Genomic DNA, 21,893 nt, shown 5'->3' with positions numbered 1-21,893 from the left:
GATCAGCCCCGCCCCCAGCGAGTGCGCACGCGCACGAGGCGGGGGGCCCAGGAGGCGGTTTGGTGTGGCGAGCGCCCTCTGGCGGGCGGGACCGGGATCGAGGGACGCGGACACACGGACACCTCCGGGACAGACACACACGGTCCTCCACGGCCCCCGGGGACCCAGGGATGGTCAGATACACAGGGATGGATGGATGGACGGACACACGAGCCTGGCGCTGAGTTGGTTTGCCCAAGCAGGAGTTTATTGGCCCGAGCCGGAGACCCTCTGGACACCGGGGACCCTCTTACCATTGCTCGTGGCCGCGGGGGGTTGTCATGGCTCTTCCCAGGGCTCTGGAGCCCCCCAGCTCCCAAAGCCCCCTTGCTCCGGGTGGGTACAAGGGCCTGGAGCCGCCTCCAGAACATGGCAGGGGAAGGAGGCCAAGCTGGAATTGGGGTCCCTGTCCCATCCCAGCAGTCATCACCCCATCCCGCAGAGGGGTCCCGCTCCAAAGCGGAGCTGTCTCCTGGAGATGCCCCTGCTCCCCCCTTCCCAGGGAGTGCAAACAAAGCTCGTCCTGCTCTTCCCTTTGAGGGTCGAGGACATTTCCCCCCTCGGGGCTTTTTCTCGGCTGCCTCTGGCTCATCCCAGTTCATCTCCCGGCACTTGCCCTTCCATACATTCGCAAAAAGAAGGGATTCGAGGCAGCCCGGCCCCAAACCACCCGCGGGGATGCGGGGAAGCTGCTCCTGGAGCAGCGACCCCAGACCCCGACCCCTGCCCGGGCTCAGCTCCTCCCGCACACCCAGCGCCGGCTCCCCGTCCCGCGGGGCTGCGGGGCCGCTCCTGCCGTGCGGGCGCTCAGGAGATCTCGTTGCCGAAGACCTCGAGCAGCAGCGGCGTGAGCTGCATGCTGTGCTCGGGCTGGAAGGACAGACAGCGGTACTGCCGCGAGTGCTCCTCGTTGAGGCTGCGCAGGTCCGCCAGCTTCTGGATCATCTTGGCGTATAGCAGGCGGCCGCCGGGCGCGGCGTGCCGGGCGCGGATGTAGCTCTGCAGCACCTCCGAGAGCCGCTCCTGCAGCGCCTCCACCCGCAGCGGCTCCCGCACGCCCGGCCGGTCTGCGGGACGGGCAGCGCTCAGGGGGGCGACAGGGCTCTGGGGGGATTCCTTGCCTTTTGGGGCTTTTTATGGTCTGGGGTGATTCCCTTCCCTTTCACCCCTTTTTATGGTTTAGGGGGATTCCTTCCCTTTCACCCCTTTCTAGGGCTTTGGGGGATTCCTGCCTTTTTTGGGTTTTTAGGGTTTGGGAGGATTCCCTCCCTTTCACCCCTTTTTAGGGTTTGGGATAATTCCCTTCCATTTTGTCCCTTTTTATGGTCTGGGGCTTTTCCCTTTCTTTCATCCCTTTTTAGGGTCAGCCGTTCTGATGGTTTTTCCCCTCCCTTCTGTGGGTTTTTAGGATTTGGGGTGGGTCTGTCCCTACCTGGGGACAGGATGCAGATGGCCATGAGCAGCACATGCTCCTCCTCGTGCAGGTTCAGCTTCTTCAGCCCCACCTGGAACTTCACCAGCGGCTCCAGCAGGGCCATGCTGTGCCCGGCTGTGGAGAGAACGGGGCCTCAGGGGGTCTCTGGAAAAGGCTCATTTTCCTCTGGAAGGGGATCTTTCCCTTTGGACGGGGATTTTTTCCAACACATTGGGGTGGCACTGGGGCCATTGAGGAGGTGGCACTGGAGACCCTGAGGTGCCACTGCAGACCTTGAAGCACCACTTGTCACCTCCCAAACCCCCAGAATTTGGGGCAGGACCCACCCCCATTCTCAGCCAGGTACAGAGAAGGCCCAGCAGAGGGAAAGTCAGGGAATTTCAGGATTTGGGGCTGGGTCTCCCTTACCCTGGGTGACGTCGCTGACCCTGTACTTGAAGTCGCTGCTGCCGCAGGTCCAGGACATGTCCTCGAGGGTGAAGGACTCGTTGGAGCGCAGCATGATCACCTCCATGGCGCTGCACTTGAGCAGCACGATCTGGTCCTCCACAGACAGATCCCTGCAGGAGGATTTGCCGTCTGGGTGGGGAGCGGGGCACTCAGGGGACACAGGACAGGGACAGGAGGGTGCTCGCCAGGCCCTCAACTGAGGCTCCCTCTCCAGGAATTCCCATTCCAAGGTTTTTTTCAGGTGTGTTTTGGTCCCAAATCATGGAATGAACAGAGCCTGAGGTGCCTTCTCAGGAATTCCCATTCCAGGGTTTTTTTCAGGTGCATTTTTGCCTCAAATCTTGGAATGAACAGAACCTGCGGCCCCTCCTGGGCCCCTCGGGAGCTGCAGGAGCTCTGGGTGGAATCTGTGTGTGTTTTCCAGGGTATTGGAAAAAGGGGAGAACCCCAGGGAAGGGGAGAGACAGAGAGTAGAACTGGGAAGGGAACAGGGCGGAGGAATGGCTGGGAGGGGCAGCACGGGGTTCCCAGGGGCAGGAAATACCAGATTTGGGATCTGCAGCCTCACCTGAATCCCGGGATCATCTTGGCAAAGCCGATCACCTTCTGGATGCTGTAGCTGACCAGGTCAGCCAGGTGTGGGAGCATGGAGAGCTGGGAGAACTCCAGGTTCACCGAGGAGCTCTCATCCTGCTCCTCCTGCAGCGCCAGGCTGGGGAATGGCGGTGGCTCCGTGGGGTCTGCAGGGGGAAACGCTCTGAGCACCCCAGCGAGCCCCCCAGAGCTGAGCAGAGGCTCTGGAATCCCAAATCTGGGTGGAGGAGCTGCCTTTCTGCCCCTCTGAGCCCTGGAGGGGTGAGGGGAGGGAATCTGGGGGCTTTTGAGGCCAGGTTCTCTATAGGATTCAGGGCTGGTTTGGGATCCCAGTCGGGGAATGTGGGATGAGGAAGAGGAGGAGCATGGCAGACCCTTGTGCTGGGGTTAATTTGGGCTCTGGCACAGCCCATCCCCTCCCCTGGAATTTGGGGTGGTTTGAGGTGTCACCTCCAGCCCAAGCGGGCCCTGGGGTCCCTCCCTGGCTTCCAATCCCAGTTTGGGGCCAGGAGGAGCTGGGGCACACCTGGGAATGTGCTGAAGGCCTCGGAGCTGAAGAGATCCGAGGAATCCTCTGAGGACAGGTCCTGGGTGAGCAGGGACGAGGATTTTGTGGCCCCTCTGCTGCTGGGTTGGCTCCTCACGGGGGGCTGGGGGAGAAAACAGAGAAAACTCCTTGAGGAACGGGGCTGGCAGAGGGGTCTGTGGATTTTGCAGGGGGAATTTGAGGGATGAAAGAGATCTTTTGGGGTCAGTACCCGAAATTTGGTGAAGTCAGCATAGGTGGGGTCGTAGGTTTTGCGATGGGCCTCGAGCAGGATGTCGATGACTTTCTGTTGCTCCTCTGAGAGTTTGGGTTTGAGGCTTTCCCTCAGGGCTTCCTCCTCCTTCCTCTTCAGGATCATCTCCCTCTTCCTCTGCACCTCCTCGTCCGTAAGGATGACTGGGAGAGGAAAAGGGGTGGAATCAGGGATTAGAAAGAGCCCTGGATGCCACACCCAGCCCCTGGAAAATTGCTTTTGCCACCTGGAAAATCCCTTTGTGCCCCTACAACAGCTTGGCCCCATTTCCTGCTGTGCCCAGGAGGTTTTTGGTGCTTTCAGGGGAGGCTCTGGGGGCACCGAGGCCGTGCCAGCCGTGCCCGTTCTGCTCCCTCCCTGTTTGCTCAGCCCTCTCAAATCCCCAAACCCTCGGCTCCCAGCTGCCACCAGGGGTGTCCAGCGCTGCTTCGGGGCAGATTTAATCTGATTTTTAAGGTCAAGGCACTCAGGGCTGGGGATTTATGGCTTTTATTGGGGTGGCGGCGCTCGGCAGCGGCCAAAGGTTGGGCTCCACGCAAGGCTGGGCCTGTTTGCTCAGGAAAAAGGAGCAGCTGAGGGCAATTTGGGCTCAAATCTTCACTTTTTTATCAATCACTCCAAGCCCTGAGCAGCCTCAGAGGGGCTGGGAGTGACAAAGGCAGCGGGGAACTGCAGAAATCTCTGGGGTCACAGCAGAGCCCCCTCAAAGCGCTGTTTTGAGGAGGAGGAAAGGAAAAAGGAGTTCCTTTTCCTCAGCCCTTTCTGCAGGGACTGGACACCTCAGGGGCTGTTTCTGAAATTTCTGGTGCAGGGACCCCGTGCTGGGAGGGCCAAGGTGGAATTTGGGGCGAGAGGTCAGCGGGAGGAGCTCAAGGCAAGGAGGCCTCGGCCTTGCTGGCTCCTTTGGCCCAGGGCGATTTTCCATTCTCCATTTTCCATTCCCCAGCCTTGCACAACCTCACAGGGGCCTGGGACACCTCAGGAGGGGCCGAAAGGTTGCTCCCACCTCCACCATCGGGGAGGAGAATCAGGATTTTGCCATTTCCCTTTGCCAGTTTTTATCACAAAAAGCATCAGATCCACAGGGGCCTGCTCGGGGTCACCCACCCTGGTGCTGCACAGAGAGCAGGAGCTGTTAAAAAATCCCATTTTTAGGGACTATTAGGGAAGGATACAAGGAAGCCTCAACATCCCTGAGGGACAGACACCCCTCCCTCAGCTGCAGGCAGCTGGAAGAAGGCAGGGAAAGGGTAATTCCACATTTTCTGGCCACCTAGAAAGTGGGAAAGGCCGGATTTCCCAGGCCATCCTGTGAGGAGGGGACAGGCCCTGGCTGAGAATTCCCCTATCCCAAGGCCTGGAGGGGTTTTCTCTGCCCTTCTTGTCCCCAGACAGGCAGAAAACCACAAATATTTGCCCAAGCTGGAAACGCCACGTGGTGACCTGGGCCTGGCACAGGGCTGGGAGAGTTGGGGTCACCAAACCCCTCAGCTGGCCAGACCCAGCTCCTCCTGCCCCAAACTGGGACAAACCCCAAATTTCAGAGGTGTGGAAGAGCCCAAATTATCCCCAGCTGAAGGCTCTGCCCTGCTCCTCTTCCTCCCTACCCCACATTCCCAGCCCTGAATCCCAACACTCTGTGGAAAACAAGGCCTCAAAACCTTCCCGATTCCCTTCTTCCACCTAAAAATAACCCCAACCCTTCGTCCTCCCTCATTTTTCCAGCAGCAAAGTCCATTTTTAGCTATTTTTAGCCTGTCTGGGTCAGTTTTGGTTAATGCAGGCAGGATTTGCTAACGGGGCTGTTTACACGTTAACTCCTGTGGGGAAAACGTGGAGAAAACCCCGTGGAATTGCTGCCCAGCAACTTGCCAGCCCTTCCTGGGTAATTAATTGGCTGCTGGTACAAATTACAGCACTTCCCTCATTAGAGGCTCCCAAAACACAGGGACAGCTCCCCAGAATTTGGGGACAGCCAGGGTGGGGTGCAGCCTTTTCCTCCCTCATCAACCTGCCAATCCCAAAGAATAAGATCCAGGGATTCCCATCAGGGTCATTGAAAATGTAAGCATTTTTGCCCTCACAAACACTCCAAATGCTGATTTTCTGGAGGCCCTGGGGTGACATCAGGCTCTGTTTAGCACATCAGAGAAAGGGCTCTGCTTCCATAGCCCGAATTTCCAGCTCCATGGACACCCTGGCCACAATCTCCCAACAGAAAATGTTTGGTTGGAGCTCTCCAGGAGCACCCAGCTCCTCCCCAGCACCTCAAACATGTTTTAATTTTAAAAGCCACTTATCTCTAAATACACCCGGAGAAAACAAACATTTGGGCCACATTTGTGTGTTTGGACTGAGCTTAAAAACCGCTTTTATTCCCTCTGCTGTTGACTTAAGTCCCTGCTTTATCCCACATGGAAAAAAGGGTCAGGAAAAAAAAATCTCAGAGGGAGAAGAGGAAAACCCAACCCAGCTCCATGGGGATGGGAAAGCTCATCCAGCTCTCCCTGTGGAGCATAGAAAATGCTGGAAAAGAGAATTTTCAGAGCCATTGGGAGCCATGGAGCTGATTTTCCTCAAAGAAAACCCCAGGAGAATCCATGAGAACACAACTCTGGGATGGGAAGGAATCATTAAACCAGCTCCTCTCAATCATTACCCGCTGCTTCCTCTGCCCTTTGCATTCCTGGGAGGTTCCCTGTGGCACCAGGGAGGTGGCAGAGGCACAGCCAGGGCCCCATGAGCATTCCCTGGGCTGGACACTCACATTCACCGCCCTCGCACACTCACAGCCCTCGCACACTCACACTCCTTCATCATGCCGATGTCCAGGCAGCGTTTCAGCCGGCAGGCCTGGCAGTGCCGCCGGTTGTCCTTGGTGATGTGGCACTCCCCGCTGAAGGGACAGGTGAACATGGCCTTCCTCTTCATGCTCCTCCTGCAAAAGGGACAAAACCCCTTTTTGGGCTCCATTCCTGCTGGTTTGGCTGGTGCTCCAGACATCAGCTGGGTTGGGAGCTGCAGGCACTGCTGGGAAAGGAAAATTCCCCCCAGGGAAACACCCAAGGGTTTATCCCAAAATGGTTTGGGGGAAATTACCTTAAACCCAGCTTGATCCCCTTCCACTAAACCAGGCTGCTCTAAGCCCAGTCCAGCATGTAAGTTTAAGAAGGCTTTGGGTTTAAACAGGGATTTTTAAGGCCAGGAGGGTGGAAGGATTGCAGGATTGCAGAGAAACCCCCCCGGCAGCAAAATAAACCCGAGCTGGGGCCGTGTGGTTTAAACCCAGCCGCCCTAAGCCCGGCTTTGCTGGCAGAACTGGCCCGAGCACATTTTGGGTGTGCAGGGAGAGGAATTCTCGCTGCAGGACACAGAGAAAGGAGCCTGAAAATGACAACCCTGAGCTGCAGGGAAACCACAGCGGAATGGGAACGTGGAGCCACCGGGACAAAGGGTCAGAGCCAAAATAACCCAGGGAAAAGGGTCAGAGCCTGCCAGCCAACGGGGCAGAGCCAAAACCTTCCAAGGAATAACGGCCAGAGCCAGAATTTCCAAGGAAAAAGGGTCAGAACCTTCCAGGACAAAAGGTCAGAGCCAGAATCTTCCTGGGGTAAAGGGTCGGAGCCAAAATACCCCAAGGACAAAGGGTCAAGGGCAGAAACTTCCAAGGAAAAATGATCAGAATATTCCCAGCACAAAGGGTCAGAGCCAGAGTTTCCCAGGAAAAAGGTGGTAGATGGGATATTGGGAAGAAATTCCTCCCTGTGAGGCCCTGGAATAGAATTCCCAGAAAAGCTGTGGCTGCCCAATCCCTACAAGTGCCCAAGGCCAATACTCAGATAAAAAATGGGTCAAAAATTTCAAAACTGGGTAAAAAAAAAAAATTAAATTGGGGTAAAAGATGTCAAATATGGGCTAAAATATCACATATGGGTAACAAAATAAAAATTTTAGTAAAATATAAAGTAAAATATTTTAAAATGGGTAAAAGAATCAAATCTGGGTAAAAATCTTCAAGATTCCCTCGCCTGCAGCCCCAGGAATTAAAAGCTGCATTTAGAAAGGGAGAGGTAAACAAAGTGGCTGCACTCTGCCTTTTCCTGACAGGAATTTTGGATTTTCAGGAATTCATCCCAGAAAAATGGATGGCAGGGCCCTGTTTTCCCCCATTCCTCCAAAACCTTTGGAATTTTGCTGCTCCAAGTGGGGAAACACAATCCCAGCCCTTGGAATTCAGCCCTGGACACCCCAAAATTCCAGATTTTGGTGCACAAGAAGCTTATTTTTTTCCACAAAACCCCAAGGAAAGGCCGGGAATGCACAAGCAACGAGGCCTTGGAGGAGGGAAAAACATTCCCAGGGCTCAGGGCAGGCCAAAATTCCAGGTTTGGAATGAAAATTGCAGCTTGGGTGGCTCCAGAGGCTCCCAGGGTGACACCGGAGCCAGGCTGGGCTGGAATTCCATGGAAACCTTCCTGAGCCACCCATTCCCAGGCGGATTTGGGATCCCAGGGGCTAAAAATAGAGAATTCCAGGCCTCATTCCTGGCCTGGAATGAGGGATTGGTGCTGGGAGCTGGGGAGGGCTTCAGCAGGGAGCGGGGATGGGGGCACAATTCCCAGGGTGACCCAGAATTCCCAAGGGGGACAGCAGAATTCCCTGGAAATGCTGGATTTTGCAAAGAGCTGCTCCAGGGCATCCCCTGCCCTTCCTCATTCCCCAGTCCCAGAAGTTTTTGAGATTTTAGGGCTGGGGATAAATCCCAATTTGTAACCCCAGGGGAGTTTTCCCACACTCCCCCCTTCTCCTGAAGCACTGCAAATCTCCCAGATCCATGAAAAACCCTGGAAAAATGGCGCAAAACCCATCCCACAAAAGAAATCAATGATTTTCCCTCCTTTTACACCATGGGAAAGCAGCACCACCAGGAATTCCAGGCCTATTTCAGCACCCTGTTCATTTCCCATTGGGACTCCCAGAGTTTTTTGGGATGGGGGGGTGCAAAGTTCCCAGATCCATGAAAAACCCTGGAAAAACAGGGGGAAAAACCCCATTCCACAAAAGAAAGAAACAATTTCCCCCCTTTACACCATGGGAATGCGGCACCACCGGGAATTCCAGCACCCCATTGGTTTCCCCTTGGGGTTCCCGGGTTTTTTTGGGATGGGGCAGTCCCAGAGGCCCGGGCCCACCTGAAGAAGCCCTTGCAGCCCTCGCAGGTCATGGCGTTGAAGTGGAAGCCGGTGGCTCTGTCCCCGCAGACCCCGCAGACCCTGGGCACGCCGCGCTCGCACTCCCCGGCGGGATCCGCCACCGAGGTGCTGCAGGCGCCCGGGTCCATGGCTGCCAGGGGAAAAAATGGAATTTGTCACCGATTTTCTTTAATTCCACCCCATCTGCGGCAAAGTCAGGGGCTCAGTGTAAAATTATCCCTAAAATTTAGGAGTTTTCCTTGCATTCCCCCTGATTCGGGCAAGGAATTTTTATTCCCATTGGCTCTGGGCATTAAAACTGCCCAAAAAGATTCCAATAGATTTTTGGGATTCTGGAATGCTGGGAAAGCTCTGGGGTTGGGAGAGGCTCACTTAACAACCCCAAGGCTCCTTAAAAATTCCCGGTGCCTCTGGAATGTTTTCCTTTAAAAAAAGGAGAGAAAAAAAGTGCTTTTTTCCCATTCCAAACCCTCCCATTCCCAAATTCCAGGTGCACCTTTAAATCCATTAAATCCCATTAAACTCCCAATTAAATAATTCCCTCTGCTTTGGGGCTGTTTTCCAGGGATTCCTGAGGGGGATTTTGGGGCAAGATCTGGATTTTTGGGAATTCCCTGGGACACCATTCTCAGGTCTCCTCTGCCACCATTCCCAACCAAAGCCTGGATTTTCACCTTCATTCCTTTAATTCCTTTGGAATTTTGTTTTCATTTGGATTTTCCCAGCTGGGCTTTGGGGTTGGGGCTGGGCTGGAGGATCCCTGGGGATCCCCAGACAAAGAATTCCCAAAACCCCACAGGAGCCACTGCACTGGGACATTCCAGATGAATAAAAATCCATGGAAAGCCGGGAGAGGGAAGGGGTGAAAGTTTCCCAACGGAATCGGAGCAAAGAGCAGGGACAGATCCAACGCCCCTGGGAATTCCAGCTGGGAAAAACGAGCCTGGCAACTCCAGAGCTCCCAGCCCTGGCACAGGAGGGAACTCCGGGGTGAGGAATTTGGCACCCTCAGATCCTGGTTTTCTCTCTATCCCATAAAAAATGGGGAATATTCCAGGTTAGCCCCTTGGACTGCCATTCCCTGGGCTCCAAACACATCCCACTGCTCCTTCTAAATGGGAAAACCCAACTGAGCCCAGCTTTTCCTGGGATTTTACCCCAAAAAAAGATCCCTCCAGCACCCCTGTGGTCATTCCATGGAGAAGCCTTCCCCCCTTTCCAAGGAAAAATTTAAAAAAATCAAGGAATGGGATTTTTTTCCACAAAGTCTTCCCTGGTGTCTCCTGAACCCTTCCTGGATTTCCTCCTCCTGCCCCATATCCTTCCCCTTGCTCCTTTTTTTCCTAATCCCTAATTCCAGGCTGTCCAATTCCTTCCTCTCGTATCCCAGACAAAATCCGGGGAAGGCTGACAGGCAGAAGCTGCCCCTGCTTGTGGGAAATTCCAGAACTCCTCCGGAGCTTCTCCCTGGATTTCGAAATATTCCCAAACAGGTTTTTGCTCTGTCACCCTCCGGAGAGAGAAAGCCACCCCGGGAAAACACAATTCACAGGAATTTTCCACATGGATTTTTATTTTTTTGCCATTTCCAGCCTCCCTTGGAGCTTGTTTTTTGCCCCAGAGGGAGGAAAAATCCAGCAAAATTCCAGCACAATGCTCCTGAAATCTGCCCTGAAAACAGGGACTGGGGAGAGGAGCTGGAATTTGGGGAAATTCTACCTTAATTCCAGGGATTGGAGCAAGGATTATCTGAAGCTGCTGGGACAGGATCCCTGGGAAGGTTTAGGGTGGATTTTAGGGAAAATTCCTCATGCAGAGGGTGGAAAAGCTTCCCAGGGAATGGACAGGGCCCTGAGGCTGCTGCAGCCCAAGGAGCTTTTGCAGAATGCTCGTGGATATTTGGGATTTTTGTGTCCAGTGTAGGGCCAGGGGTTGGAGGGGATGATCCCAATTTGGGATTTTCCAGGATTCCACGGAAGAGTCTGGACTCCATGGCCTTGGGATCCCACATGGGGTCAGGGCCTTTCCAGGAATGAAACAGCCCCAAAATCCCAATTTTTGTGCCCTGTCCCAGGCAGTGTCCCCAGGGCCACCCTGGGCAGCAGCAGGACAGAAATCCAGGTTTTCCCCATGGAATTCTTAGAGGGTCCCAGCCCCTCAGGAAGGGATTGTAGAGCCCAGGACTCCCTTAGGCATAGGACACCAGGAGGAAATGGGAAAAGACCCCATAATTCCAGAAAAACTGCGCTGGGAAGGGCTCTCCCTATGGAAAAATTCCCAAAGAAGAAGTGGAACGGCAGCACCAGCCCCAAATCCTCTTTTGTGCTGGAAACAGCCCTGGGGAGGTGTGCAGCCACACAGGTGATTCCCAGCTGCGGCAGTTCCCAGGAAATCTGGGATTTGCTGTCCCCTCCCAGGCGAGCCCAAGGCCAGGGGACACGTCCTAAAACTAGAGCTGGGCCTTGTCAGAATTTTGCTGGAATTTTGCTGATTTTTGGAGCAGGGAATTTAAAATCTGGAGTCAAAAGCTGGAGCAGGGGATTTATGGGGATGGGAGGGATCTTTGGGGGGAGGAACGGATTTTAGGGAGCTCCCTGGGGCAGCAAAGAGCCCAAATCCCTGTCCAGCCCTTCCCTGGGATGTGCCCACTGGAAAAGGGAATTCTCATTCCCTAGAACCTCGACCTGCCCAAGGAGGGAGGAGGAGGAGGGGATGATGCAGCAGCCGGAGCTGTTGCCGCCTGGAATTGGGAAATTGGAGCAGCAGCCACGCCTGGGGCACGGAGAAGGTGGGAAAACCCTCAGGAAACGGCCCCAATTTTTCCAGAGAAAAACGAGGGAGGCTTCGTATGCCAGAAATGCCCTTTTGCACCCAGGGGGAAGCAGGAACAGGATCAGGAACGGCTCCAGGCAAGGAGAACCCCTGCCCAGGAGAGCCCGGAGCAGCTCCTGGGGTTCCGGGGAAAGAGGAAACGCCTTCGGGCGCCCGGATAAAAATCCAGGTGTTGTTTTCCACCCTTTTCCGTTTATTAGCGAGGGAAAAAGGGCGAGGGTTGAGCAGATAAGGGCCGAGATAAGAGAAATGGGCCCAAGGAGGAGCTGAGTCAGCAGAGGCTGGAAATGAGGGGGTGGCACTGGGGACATCCTGGCAGTGCCACCCCTGGCACGTTTTTGTTCCATTCCACCTCAATTTAATCCTAATTTCCCCGGATTTTGCTCCCCTTGCTTTCCTCAAATTTTCCCTGGATTCTTTGCTCCTCTCACCCCTCACTTTCACCATCATCTCCCTGAATTTATTTATCTTCTTTTTAATTCCCAGAACCATTTCCATTCCCATTCCTCTCCTTTTTAGGCTCCTATTTGCATCCTAGTCCACCTCCAAGAGGGATTTTCCCTCTCTCAATCCCTGACAATTCCAGAATTTCCCCTCAGGGAGCTCAGGCCAGGCTGGCTCTGCTTTGGCTCAGCCACAAGAAGTTAAAAATTATTCTCTGGAGCAGGATTAGCCATTAAATCGGGAAAAAACCACCTGGATTTTCCATTTATTCCTCCCTAAACACAGCAGGATTCAGGGAAACAAACCCCAGCCATGATCCCAGGCGTGTTTTTACCTGGGAAAAATCTGATTTTTGGGATTTTTGTTATTGCTAGGACATCTCAGTCCTGATCTGGTCACGCCCTGGAGATCTGGGGCAGACATCTCCTATCACCCTCATCATCATCTGCATCATCATATCCCAGATTTTCCTTGCTCCAGGACTCCAGAGGGAACCCAATCTCACCCTGGCATTTTTTTCCCTTTATTTCACCCCATTTCCACCAGGTCCAGCCCAACATCGGAGCTTTTTAAACTTTATTTAACTTTATTTACACCATTTTTGCTTCCCTTGGTTTCCCCATATTTGCCTGGATTTCTCTCCATTCATCCTCGGGTTTAATCTTTATTTCCCTGGACTTTTCTCCCCTTACTGCTCGATTTCCCTGGATTTAATCTTAATGTCCTGGGATTCCTGTCCCCCTTGATTTCCCCATCACTTCCCTGGATTTTTCCTCCCTCTTCCTGGGTTTAAACCCCAATTTCCCGGGATTTTCGCTCCACTCACACCTTGCTTTCCCCATCACCTCCCTGGATTTTTGCTCCCCTTGGTTTCCCGGGATTTTTCCCGGGTTTGACCGCAATTTAAACCGCAATTTCCCGGGATTTTCGTGTCCCGCCGCAGCCGCGGCTCCTTCCCCGGCCGGAGGAAGATGAGTCACGGGCGGCTCCGGGGGAGGAGGAGGAGACGCCGCAAAAACGTCGCTTCTCCCGAAAACCTCTTTCCGAGAAAAAACACCCAACTTTTCTCAAAGCTCCAGCCTTGAAACGGAGAGGAAGGAGAGGCTCAGCCGCCTCTGCCGACCCCAAACCGCCCCAAAAACTCTTTTGGGATGCCCAGAGAGGATCCCTCAATTCCTGGTGCATAAAAATCCCCCCGTACCTTGATTTTCCTGGGGCTGGCACGGCTCGGGATTCTCCGAAATATGGAAGGCGCTGGGGAATCAAGAAGTAAGGCGATTAATTCCGTGTCGGGGGGCTCAGCCCCCCCAACCCCCCAAAAATCCCGAACTGGGACCTTGAACGTGGGTTTAAATGGGGTGCTTGATCATGAGAGCAGCCAAAAACCCCAAAATCAGCCTTACAGGAAACGCTAAAATCGCCTTACAGGAAGCCCTAAATTCACATTGACACCCCCACGGCAGCCAGGAACCCCAAAATCACCTTACGGGAAACCCTAAATTCACATTGACACCCCCTCGGCACCCCAAAAATCACCTTACAAGAAACCTTAAATTCACATTAATACCCCCTCGGCACCCAGGAACCCCAAAATCACCTTACCGGAAGCCCTGAATTCACACGAACACCCCACGGCACCTCGGAATTTCCCGGTTTCGAAGGCCCCCCAAAAAGGGGGCGCCCCACAGGGGGAAGGGCAGTGGTGCCTTTCCGGGATGTGGGGACGCCCCGGAACAGCCCAGAACTCCCGGATTACTGGGGGTGCTCGGGGCTGAGCCCCCCAAAATCAGGAGCCACCCCCAGAATGGGATGGGGACACCCCAAGGGGGGGGTCCGAATTTTGGCAGGGAAGCCCCAAAGCTCCCAGTTTAGGGGGTCACGTGGAGTCGGGGGGCGGGGGGGCACAGGGGACCCCCGACAGCTCCCAGGGCACCAGAGGGGGGGTCAGACACGCACGGGACCCCCAAAGCAGCACGGGAACCGCAAACCAGGAAGCACCGGGGAGCCTCAGCGCCCGGCCCGTGTCGCTGCTGCCGCCGGGGACAGCCCGGGAGCTGGGAACCATCCTGCCACCCCCGGGGCCCCCGCACCCCCGGTTCGCCCGCAGCGGCCGCCCCCGTGTCCCGGGGAGCGCCGGTGGCACGGCCGGGGCGGCGGGCGCGGAGAACGGCTGGCCTTGGCCGGGTCCGGTGTCCCCTGTCCGGGACCTGAGCCCCGGTGTCCCCCTGTCCCCTGCCCGGTACCTGAGCCCCGGCCTCGGTGTCCCCAGTACCTCCGCTGTCCCTTGCCCAGTACCTGGTCCCTGGTACCTGAGCGAGCCCCAGCCCCGGCGTCCCTTGTCCGGTACCGGTACCTGAGCCCCGGCCCCTCTGTCCCTGTCCCTGCTGACCCCCGTGCCCAGTACCTCGGCCCCGGTGCCCCCTGTCCCCCGGTACCAATACCTGAGCCCCGGCCCCGCTGCCGCCCCCGGCCCGCCCGCTGCCGCGTTTTGAGGGGAACCGGCGCCCCCGGCCCCGCCCCTGCCTGCGCGGCCCCGCCTTGGCCCCGCCCATACACTCCATATAAGGGCAGGGATGGGCGCGGTCAGGGCGGAGGGGGTGTGGCGGGAATTTCACGTGGCCCCGGTAGCGCGGGGGCTTCCTCGGAGGGTCCCGGACCCCGCTGACCACCCGGTGCCCACCCGGCCCCGCTGCCCACCCGACCTCTCTCCGCCACCCGGGAGCGCCCCGATGGGCAGGGCACTCTTGGGGTGCCAGCGCCCGGCGCTCCGGGGGCTGCCGCCCCTCCCGAAAGCCCGGTGGGCTCGGGCAGCCGATCCAGCTCCCAGTGAGTGCCCGGTGCTGCACCGGGACAGAATGAATGCCACCGGTACTGGAGTGCTACCCCCAGCACTCCCGGCTCTTTGCAGGCTCCGGCTGCTCCTGCTGTCCCCTCAGAGCCCGAGGGTGATCCCGGCCTGGGGACCCGCAGGACACCTGGATTTGGCTGCTCCTGAAGAATCTGAGAGTATTTGGGATAGAGCAAGAACCGACCTTGACCATACAAAATCCTCTTATTGGTGGCTTGGAATGTGGGATTTTGGGCAGAACCAGCTCAGCCCACCCCAACCCAAGGATTGGGCACCCTGCACCCCCAGTCTAAAAAATCGGGATATTCGGCAATTTCCCCATTTCCTTCCTCACATCCCCACCCGGGTGCAGCCACCTGCAGCACCGAATAAAGCAGCGAGAGAGCTCCCAGAGAACCCCTGCTGCTGCCGCTCCAGGGTTTATCGGGTGTCCCCTAAACCCAAAATCCCGGGAGCAAACGAGCCCCCGGCGCAGCAGAGCCCCCGCAGCCGCGGGCACCGGGTTCAGCCGCCGCGGTTTGCGTGGGGAAAACGCTTCGAAATCGCCTTTAAATTGATTTAATGAGGCCGAGGAGGGGAAAACAACGTCTGGGAAGAAATAGGAGCTCATCAGAGGCAATTTCGTGGCGCGGAAGGATTTCGGGAGAGTGGTGGAAGCTGCTCATTCCCATCCTGGTGCTTTTGGGGTTATCTTTCCATGCCAAAAAAATGTCCCAAAATCTTCTAAGGCTTTTCCCCACTGGCACGGCCATGCCAGCGAGACGCGTTTTCCATACAAATTTTTACATTTTTCCCACCGGGAATTTGTGTCCCCCGAGCTTTTGGGAAAGTTGGTGGCCGAGGAGGGCTTGAATTCTCTCCCTCTCTCCTGATTCCCTGCTGCTTTTCTGCCCTCAATTCACCCGGCACGAGAGGTGTGGGGCCAAATCCCGGCTCTGCTCCGCATACCCGGGACAGCCGGCACGGGCAGGATTCGGGAGGATTTAATTCCTGCACGGAATTTCATTCCTGCCTGCAAATCCCAAGAGCTGTGAGCGGGAGCCGCGGTTTTTGTGCTGCTCCAGCCTGGAAAAAGGGATCGGCGGGGCTGGGAGAGGAGGAGGAGGATGGCCCGGGGATGTGGAGTGGCAGGAAGTGGGATCTCCAGATCTTCATGGAATGGTTTGGGCTCGGAAGGAACCTTAAGGATCGTCGTTGCCACCCCCGGAATTGTCCCTGCACGGGGCTTGGAGCACCTGGGAGGGCGGCACCTGTGGGACAAACGGGGCTGGATGAGCTCCAAGATCCCTCCTAAAAAATCCTGCGATTCCACGATCCCGTTTCAAGGCTCAGAAATCCCTGAAGGACACATGGAAAAGAGGAGAAAAGCCCCAGTCCGGTATTTCCCGGTCCTTGGAGCAGTGATCCGTCATCCCGGGGATGGGTCCGGGCTCGCCCCATCCCGGGAGAGCGGAGATTTCCCGGGAAGCGCTTCCACAGTCCCGCCTGCTGGCTGGAAAAGGGGCTTTTCCCCCTTCCGCCCACTCCCGCTGGGTTTGGGGGCAGAAAAAAACTGGTAAAAAAACAGGGATCTAACCCAGGACGCGACAGGAGCCGAGGGGAGGCTGCGGGGGGAATTTTCGCTTCTTTCCCTGCTCTGGGGATTCTCTGCGGGGTCGAGCTCGTCCCAAGGGACTGGCAGGGATTTCTGCTTTCCCAATCCCTCTTCCTTTTCCTTTCCCAGCCCTTCTTCATGCCTCAGCCCCCGGGACGGTGCGGGAAGGAAGGAGAGCAGGGAATTCTACCCTCCCTGAAATTTCGCTCCTGGGAAGGAGAGGAGAAATGATCCATAAAATTTCCATGGGATACGTCTCCCGCGGTCGAGCAGGAGGTGCCTCTGGAGCTCGCAAAATATTTTAATTTTGCCATTAAATTTATTTTGGTAGTTTGGATAATTGGGAGAGGGAGGGATTTTTTTTTCCCATCGTTTTTCTCTGGGGTGTGCTGGGGGAAAGTCCCGCGGGAGGGAATTTATTGAAGTAAAACGGACCCGGGAGCTGTCGGGGCTGGGGGGGAGGTGGGAGGGAATGGCCTGGGGGCGTTTCCTCAGAAATTGAATGGGGCTGGAGGTGATGCTGGGCTGGACCGGGACAGGGGGCTCGGGCCGCTCGGGACCGCTCCGGACCGGGACAGGGGGGCTCGGACTGCTCGGGATCGCTCGGTCCCGGTATGAGGCCGCTCCGTGCTGGGAGCAGGGCTCTCCCACTGGTGCGGCCCGAGTCTGTACTGGTGTGAGGGGGCTCACACTGGGACAGCGATCCCCAAACTGGGGCTCCTGAGATCCACACTGGTTCAAGCCCCGCCCTCCAGCGCATGCGCGCTCCTAACGGGACGCCCCCCGTCGCGCGCACGCGCGCGACTCACGTCACGCCCCGCCTTGCCCCGCCCTGCCACGCCCAACCGGAACGACACCTTGTTTCTGCGCCTGCGCGAATATGACCACGCCTATCACATGCAAATGAAGGGTGTGGTCACTGACCACACCCCTGATTATTGGCGCGTGCGCTTTGGGTGAAATGACGGGGCGTGGCTCTCTAAACCCCGCCCTACACTGTGACGTTTGTCCCACTAGATGGGCGTGGTATTTGTAACCCCGCCCATCTCACGTGAGGAGAAACGGGCGGGGTCATATGAGTCCCCGCCCACGTCCATCGCCCTCAGTTGCCATAGCGACGGCGGCTGCGCGCGGGGACGGGGCGGGGCCGCGGCGGCGACGGGAGAGGGGCGCCCCCTGGCGGAGAGCGCTGAGGGAAGGGGTCTGTGAGGGGCGCGCCGGGACAGGGGGGCTCTGAGGGAGGGGGTCCCGAGGGTGGGAGTCTGTGAAGGGGAAATTCCTGAGGGAGGGCGTCTCTGAGAGAGGGGATCTTCAAAGGGCGGTTCCTGAGGGAGGGGGACCTTGAGGATGAGGGAGTCTCTGAGATGGGGTCCACAGTGGGGCCTGTTCCTCTCGGGGCGTCTCAGGGGCTCTGGGCTGTTCCTGAGGGGACGCTCCGAGCCCCGGGGCTGTGTTTTGGGGCGGGGTCTGCCTGAGGAGATGCTGCTCTCACTGGAGGAGGGGGTGCCTGGGCAGCGCTGGGTTTTGGGTGGCTGGAAATGGAGCCCATCAAGGTGTCCCCTTCTCCAGGGAAGCCCCGTGTGGATGGGGTTGTGGTGGCTTTGGGACTGTGGTTTAGAAATGGCTCAAAACCCCCTTTAACAGCCCAGAGCCGCTCCTGCCGCCTGTCCCAGGTGACACAGCCGTCCCCATCACCGCCACCATGGGCTCTGTGCGTTCCCTGTCCGCCGCCAGCGCCGCCCCGAGCTGCAGGAAGGCCGAGGATGAGGAGGATGAGGAGGTGTTGGTCAGCCAGGAGCCTGTGCAGGACGGGGCCAAGAATCCCTACGTGGAGTTCACGGGCCAGGACAGCATCACCTGCCCCACCTGCCAAGGCACCGGCCGCATCCCTTCAGGTGGCTGCTCCTCTGGGGCCTAAGCACCCCAAAATCCAGCTCTAAACAGCAAAAAAAAAAAAGTCACTTATGTGATATTCCCATAAAATGTCACTTTTTAATGTGTTATTCCCATTTTGTTTCCCAGAGCAGGTGAACGAGTTGGTGGCTCTGATCCCCTACAGCGACCAACGGCTTCGTCCTCAGAGAACGTAAGGGAGGAGTTCTTTTATTGCTTTAGGGGCTGTTTTCACCCCAAAATATAGGGTATAAGTGTGATTTTAAATATTTCTACCATGAATACCACAAACTCACTCCCACCTTCCATCCCCTCACTGGAGTTTTGGGAGCAACTGCAAAAAGACCCCAAAATGCTGCTTTGGTTGCTCATTACCCAACCCTAAATGTGCAAAGGGAGGATTTTGAGCCATCTTGATATTAAAAATGTGACAGCAGCTCTTGGGTGCCTCTTCCAAGGAAACCAAACACGGGGTGGGGTTTTTTAGGATCCCAATCTTGCAGAAGAGGTGAAGAATTTTTTTTTTCTTTTCCCCCAGGAAACTCTATGTGCTGCTCTCAGTGCTGCTCTGCCTGCTGCTGTCTGGCCTGGGGGTTTTCTTCCTGTTCCCTCACTCGGTGCTGGTGGACGATGATGGCATCAAAGTGGTGCAGGTGTGGTTTGACAGGAAGAACTCCACTGTCCTCCTGGCCATCACGGTAAAGTTTCCATGGATTTGGGAAAACAAATCCCCAGGGGAAAGAGCCAGCAAGGTCAGGGCTGTTTTTGTCCCCTCCAGGCCACGCTGAGGATCAGGAATTCCAACTTCTACTCAGTGGCAGTGAGCAGCCTGAGCAGCCAGGTGCAGTACATGAACACCGTGGTGGGCAGGCAGCAGCTCACCAACGTCTCCAGCATCCAGCCCCTGAGGGACAAACTGGTACTGACCGGAGCTCTCCGAGTTCACCTCGTGATTTCAGTGCCCAGGGGCCACAGCTGCTTTTGCTCTGTGCACTCCCTCAGAAATGGGGTTGAAAGGTGATGAAGCTGCACTGAAATCTGATTTTTTTCCGCTCTGTTGCAGGTGAATTTCACCGTGAAGGCAGAGCTGGGTGGATCCCTGTCCTATGTGTAGTAAGGATTTACTGCTCCTTGGAGATACCTGGGGAGGGAGAGGGTTGGAGCTGCTTTGATTAAAATTTGGGGAATTAATTGTAAATCACTCACTTTTCCTGCTCAATTCCTTTGCCAGGAATTTTCTCAAGGTGCTGTGGAGATGGTTTTGTTAACACCAAAGTGAAAAATACCAGCAGGAGCTGCCAAAAAATCCCAAATTCCTCAAGTTTCTCACTTGCTGACCAATTTCCTTGATCTTTTCCAGTTTTTTCTGCACTTTGCCCAAGGTGAAGGTCCACAACATCGTGATCCTCATGAGGTGGGTGCTGCTCCTGGAGCTCTTTTCCCACCTTAAGATTCTGTTCTGTGGTTCCTGAATCCCAGGGGAATTCCAGCCACAGATTTGGGCCCCAGGGAGAAAATCCTGCTTGGATTTTTCCCCAGATCCACCTCAGGGTCAGGTTTTAATCCAGCCCAGGGTGGGTAAATATGGGGTGGAGCACACAGCTCCTTCCAGAGGCTGCAATCGCCACCTTTTCACCAAAACCCGCAGGAATTTGGGGTGTTTTTTTTGAGGAAAAGAGGAGTCTGTGATGAATCCAAACCTGCTGGGCTGTCCCTTTGCCCTGCCAGGACCTCGGTGAGGCTCTCCTACATCGGCCACAGCGCCCAGAGCACCCTGGAGACCTTCCACTACCTGGACTGCAGCTCCAACTCCACGGCGCCGGCCCGGGGGACGCCCTGAGGGCCCCGCGGGCCCCCCGAGCGGCTCTGCGGGGACAGACCCGGCGCCTCCTCCGCCGCCCTGCCGGGGATGCTCCTTCCCTTCCTTCCTGCCAAGGAATCCGGAACCGAGGGCTGAAATCCCAGAGATTTGCAGTGGTTTGCACCTGTTCTGGAAGCTTGGCACCATCAGGGTGTTTTGGGGTAAATGGATTTAATTTTTGAGAGTGAATGGGTTTATTTTTTTCAGGGAAAATGAGTTTGTTTTCCTGCTCAATGGTGGCAGCACCTCAAGACCCCAAAAAAGGGAGAATTCCCACCTGGAATGAGCCTCTGTTACACCTTTGGAAGGAGCCAAAGGAACCCAAGTCTTTGGAATAAACCTCTCCCTCATTTTCCCCCTGTGGCTCCGACCCCTTTGGCATCCAGAGGCTCTTCCCTGGGGTTTGAAATCCGGGAATTTGCTGCTTTTTGTGCTCCACTTCCCAAAGCAGCGGGGATTGGAGGGGGTTCTGTGGGAGGCTGGGATTCCAAGGCCTCCCTGCCGGGAGCTGGACATTCCTGCCAGCCGCTATCCCGAGCAAAGCCCAGCTGCCAGCCCGGCCCCCGCAGCCCTTTGGCATTTTGCCCCTTTTTGGGAGGTTTTTTCTGGAATTTCAGCCCTCCTTTCCCGTGGGATTCGGGAGCCAGACACAGTTACATGGGAGGGGATCTTCCCTGGATTTTGGGGTGACAGTGGCACAAAATCCACACTCCGCTCCCTTTTCCAGCAAGAGATTCCTGCCCCTGCAGCATTTGTGAGGCTGAATTCTTCTGAAATCAATAAACCTGATCTGGATCTTTCCATGTGCTGTCCTTTATTGTTTTAAGGAAAAGTTCTGGATTTGTCCTAAATCCAGTGCTCTGCTGGGGTTGCTCCTGTGTTGTTTTTTGCCCAAAAATCCCTGTTTTGCTGATGGATTTCCGCAGAATCCCAGAATGGGTTGGGGGATGCTAAAACTCCTCCGCAGCGATGGGGAATCCTCTGGGAATTCCATCCTGGGGCCTCCCTCCCCTCACAGGGAGGAATTCCTTCTCCGAATCCCACCCAAACCTCCAGACCCCAGTGGGAAGCCACTCCCCACGTCCTGTCCCTCTGTCCTTTATCCCAGGTCTGTCCCTGGCTCTCCTGAGAGGTCACCCTGGAGCCTTCCCTTCTCCAGGCTGGAAAATCCCATTTTTCCCAGCCCTTCCCAGGAATTCTGGGGGGAAAATGAGGGGGGAAAAACTTGACCAGGTTCCCGTTCCCAGCTGGGACCAGTGCCCAGAATCCCAATCCCAACCTCCTTCCCTGGTGACCAATTCCCACTGAGTTTTCCCTTTTTTTTTAGGAAAAGGAAGAAATCCCAAACTTGGCTTTTTCTCAATTTTTTTCCCCTCCTGGCTGGGTTTAATCCTGATTTTCTGGGGGTCTCCCCTCATTCCCTTTCCCCCTCTTAGTCCCCAGCCCCATCCCACTTTTCCAAGGATCCTGGAGGGTTTTTTGGGTGGGCGGCCCCCAGGAGGGACCCCTGAATTTTCTGCTTGGCTGCACCAGGAGGGGAAAGATTTGACCCCAACCCTTGGTGCAGAGCCCCCATCGTTAGGAGAGCGTCTCAAAGGGCACTTTTGGGTGGAAAATCCTCTTTAATCCCCCAATCCTCCTTAATGAATTTCCCCTGCCAATGTTTTGGTGCTTGGCCACAACTGGCAGCTGCTGCTCTTGAAGCTGGGAGGGTTTAAAACTCAAATTCTGCCCCAAAATGGCTTTTTAAAAGCTGTTTTTAAAAATCTTTTCAAGTTTTAATTTCTCCAAGAGAAGCTTTGCCATCCACAGAGGCAAAAAGAGGAGTTTTGACCCAAAAGAATTGGGGTGAAACTCAGGAATTCCTCACCCAGGAGCTGCCTGGGGCCT

General features: G+C 55.8%; 2 protein-coding genes across 5 annotated transcripts; one reads left to right on the top strand and one right to left on the bottom strand.

Annotated features, from left to right (window-relative positions):
* Positions 1 to 60: 60 nt before the first annotated feature.
* Positions 61 to 14,306, bottom strand: VDR (vitamin D receptor). Its single transcript, XM_074530701.1, has 10 exons — positions 14,249 to 14,306; positions 13,009 to 13,061; positions 8,511 to 8,661; positions 6,126 to 6,256; positions 3,277 to 3,461; positions 3,045 to 3,168; positions 2,493 to 2,664; positions 1,883 to 2,034; positions 1,472 to 1,588; positions 61 to 1,106 (listed from the first exon to the last, which is right to left on the bottom strand). Exons 3-10 carry the CDS (start codon positions 8,657 to 8,659, stop codon positions 847 to 849), a joined length of 1,290 nt encoding a protein of 429 aa, XP_074386802.1. The 5' UTR covers positions 8,660 to 8,661; positions 13,009 to 13,061; positions 14,249 to 14,306; the 3' UTR covers positions 61 to 846.
* A 3,000-nt stretch (positions 14,307 to 17,306) lies between these two features.
* TMEM106C (transmembrane protein 106C) lies at positions 17,307 to 20,804 on the top strand. Of its 4 annotated transcripts, none has more exons than XM_026799128.2 (8): positions 17,307 to 17,450; positions 17,923 to 18,144; positions 18,272 to 18,335; positions 18,681 to 18,840; positions 18,921 to 19,061; positions 19,206 to 19,255; positions 19,503 to 19,556; positions 19,871 to 20,804. In XM_026799128.2, exons 2-8 carry the CDS (start codon positions 17,952 to 17,954, stop codon positions 19,980 to 19,982), a joined length of 774 nt encoding a protein of 257 aa, XP_026654929.1. In that variant the 5' UTR covers positions 17,307 to 17,450; positions 17,923 to 17,951; the 3' UTR covers positions 19,983 to 20,804. The 4 variants fall into 4 exon arrangements, with proteins under 4 accessions (XP_026654929.1, XP_074386817.1, XP_005497318.1 ...); XM_005497261.4 differs by having other exon boundaries at positions 17,326 to 17,450; positions 17,894 to 18,144; XM_074530716.1 differs by lacking the exon at positions 19,206 to 19,255 and having other exon boundaries at positions 17,320 to 17,450; positions 18,921 to 19,159.
* Positions 20,805 to 21,893: the final 1,089 nt, after the last annotated feature.

Source organism: Zonotrichia albicollis, chromosome 33 (assembly GCF_047830755.1).
Source record: "Zonotrichia albicollis isolate bZonAlb1 chromosome 33, bZonAlb1.hap1, whole genome shotgun sequence".
Classification (NCBI taxonomy): Eukaryota; Metazoa; Chordata; class Aves; order Passeriformes; family Passerellidae; genus Zonotrichia; species Zonotrichia albicollis.
Note: the sequence above shows the minus strand (reverse complement) of the source record. Positions and strands in the feature narration are given on the sequence as shown.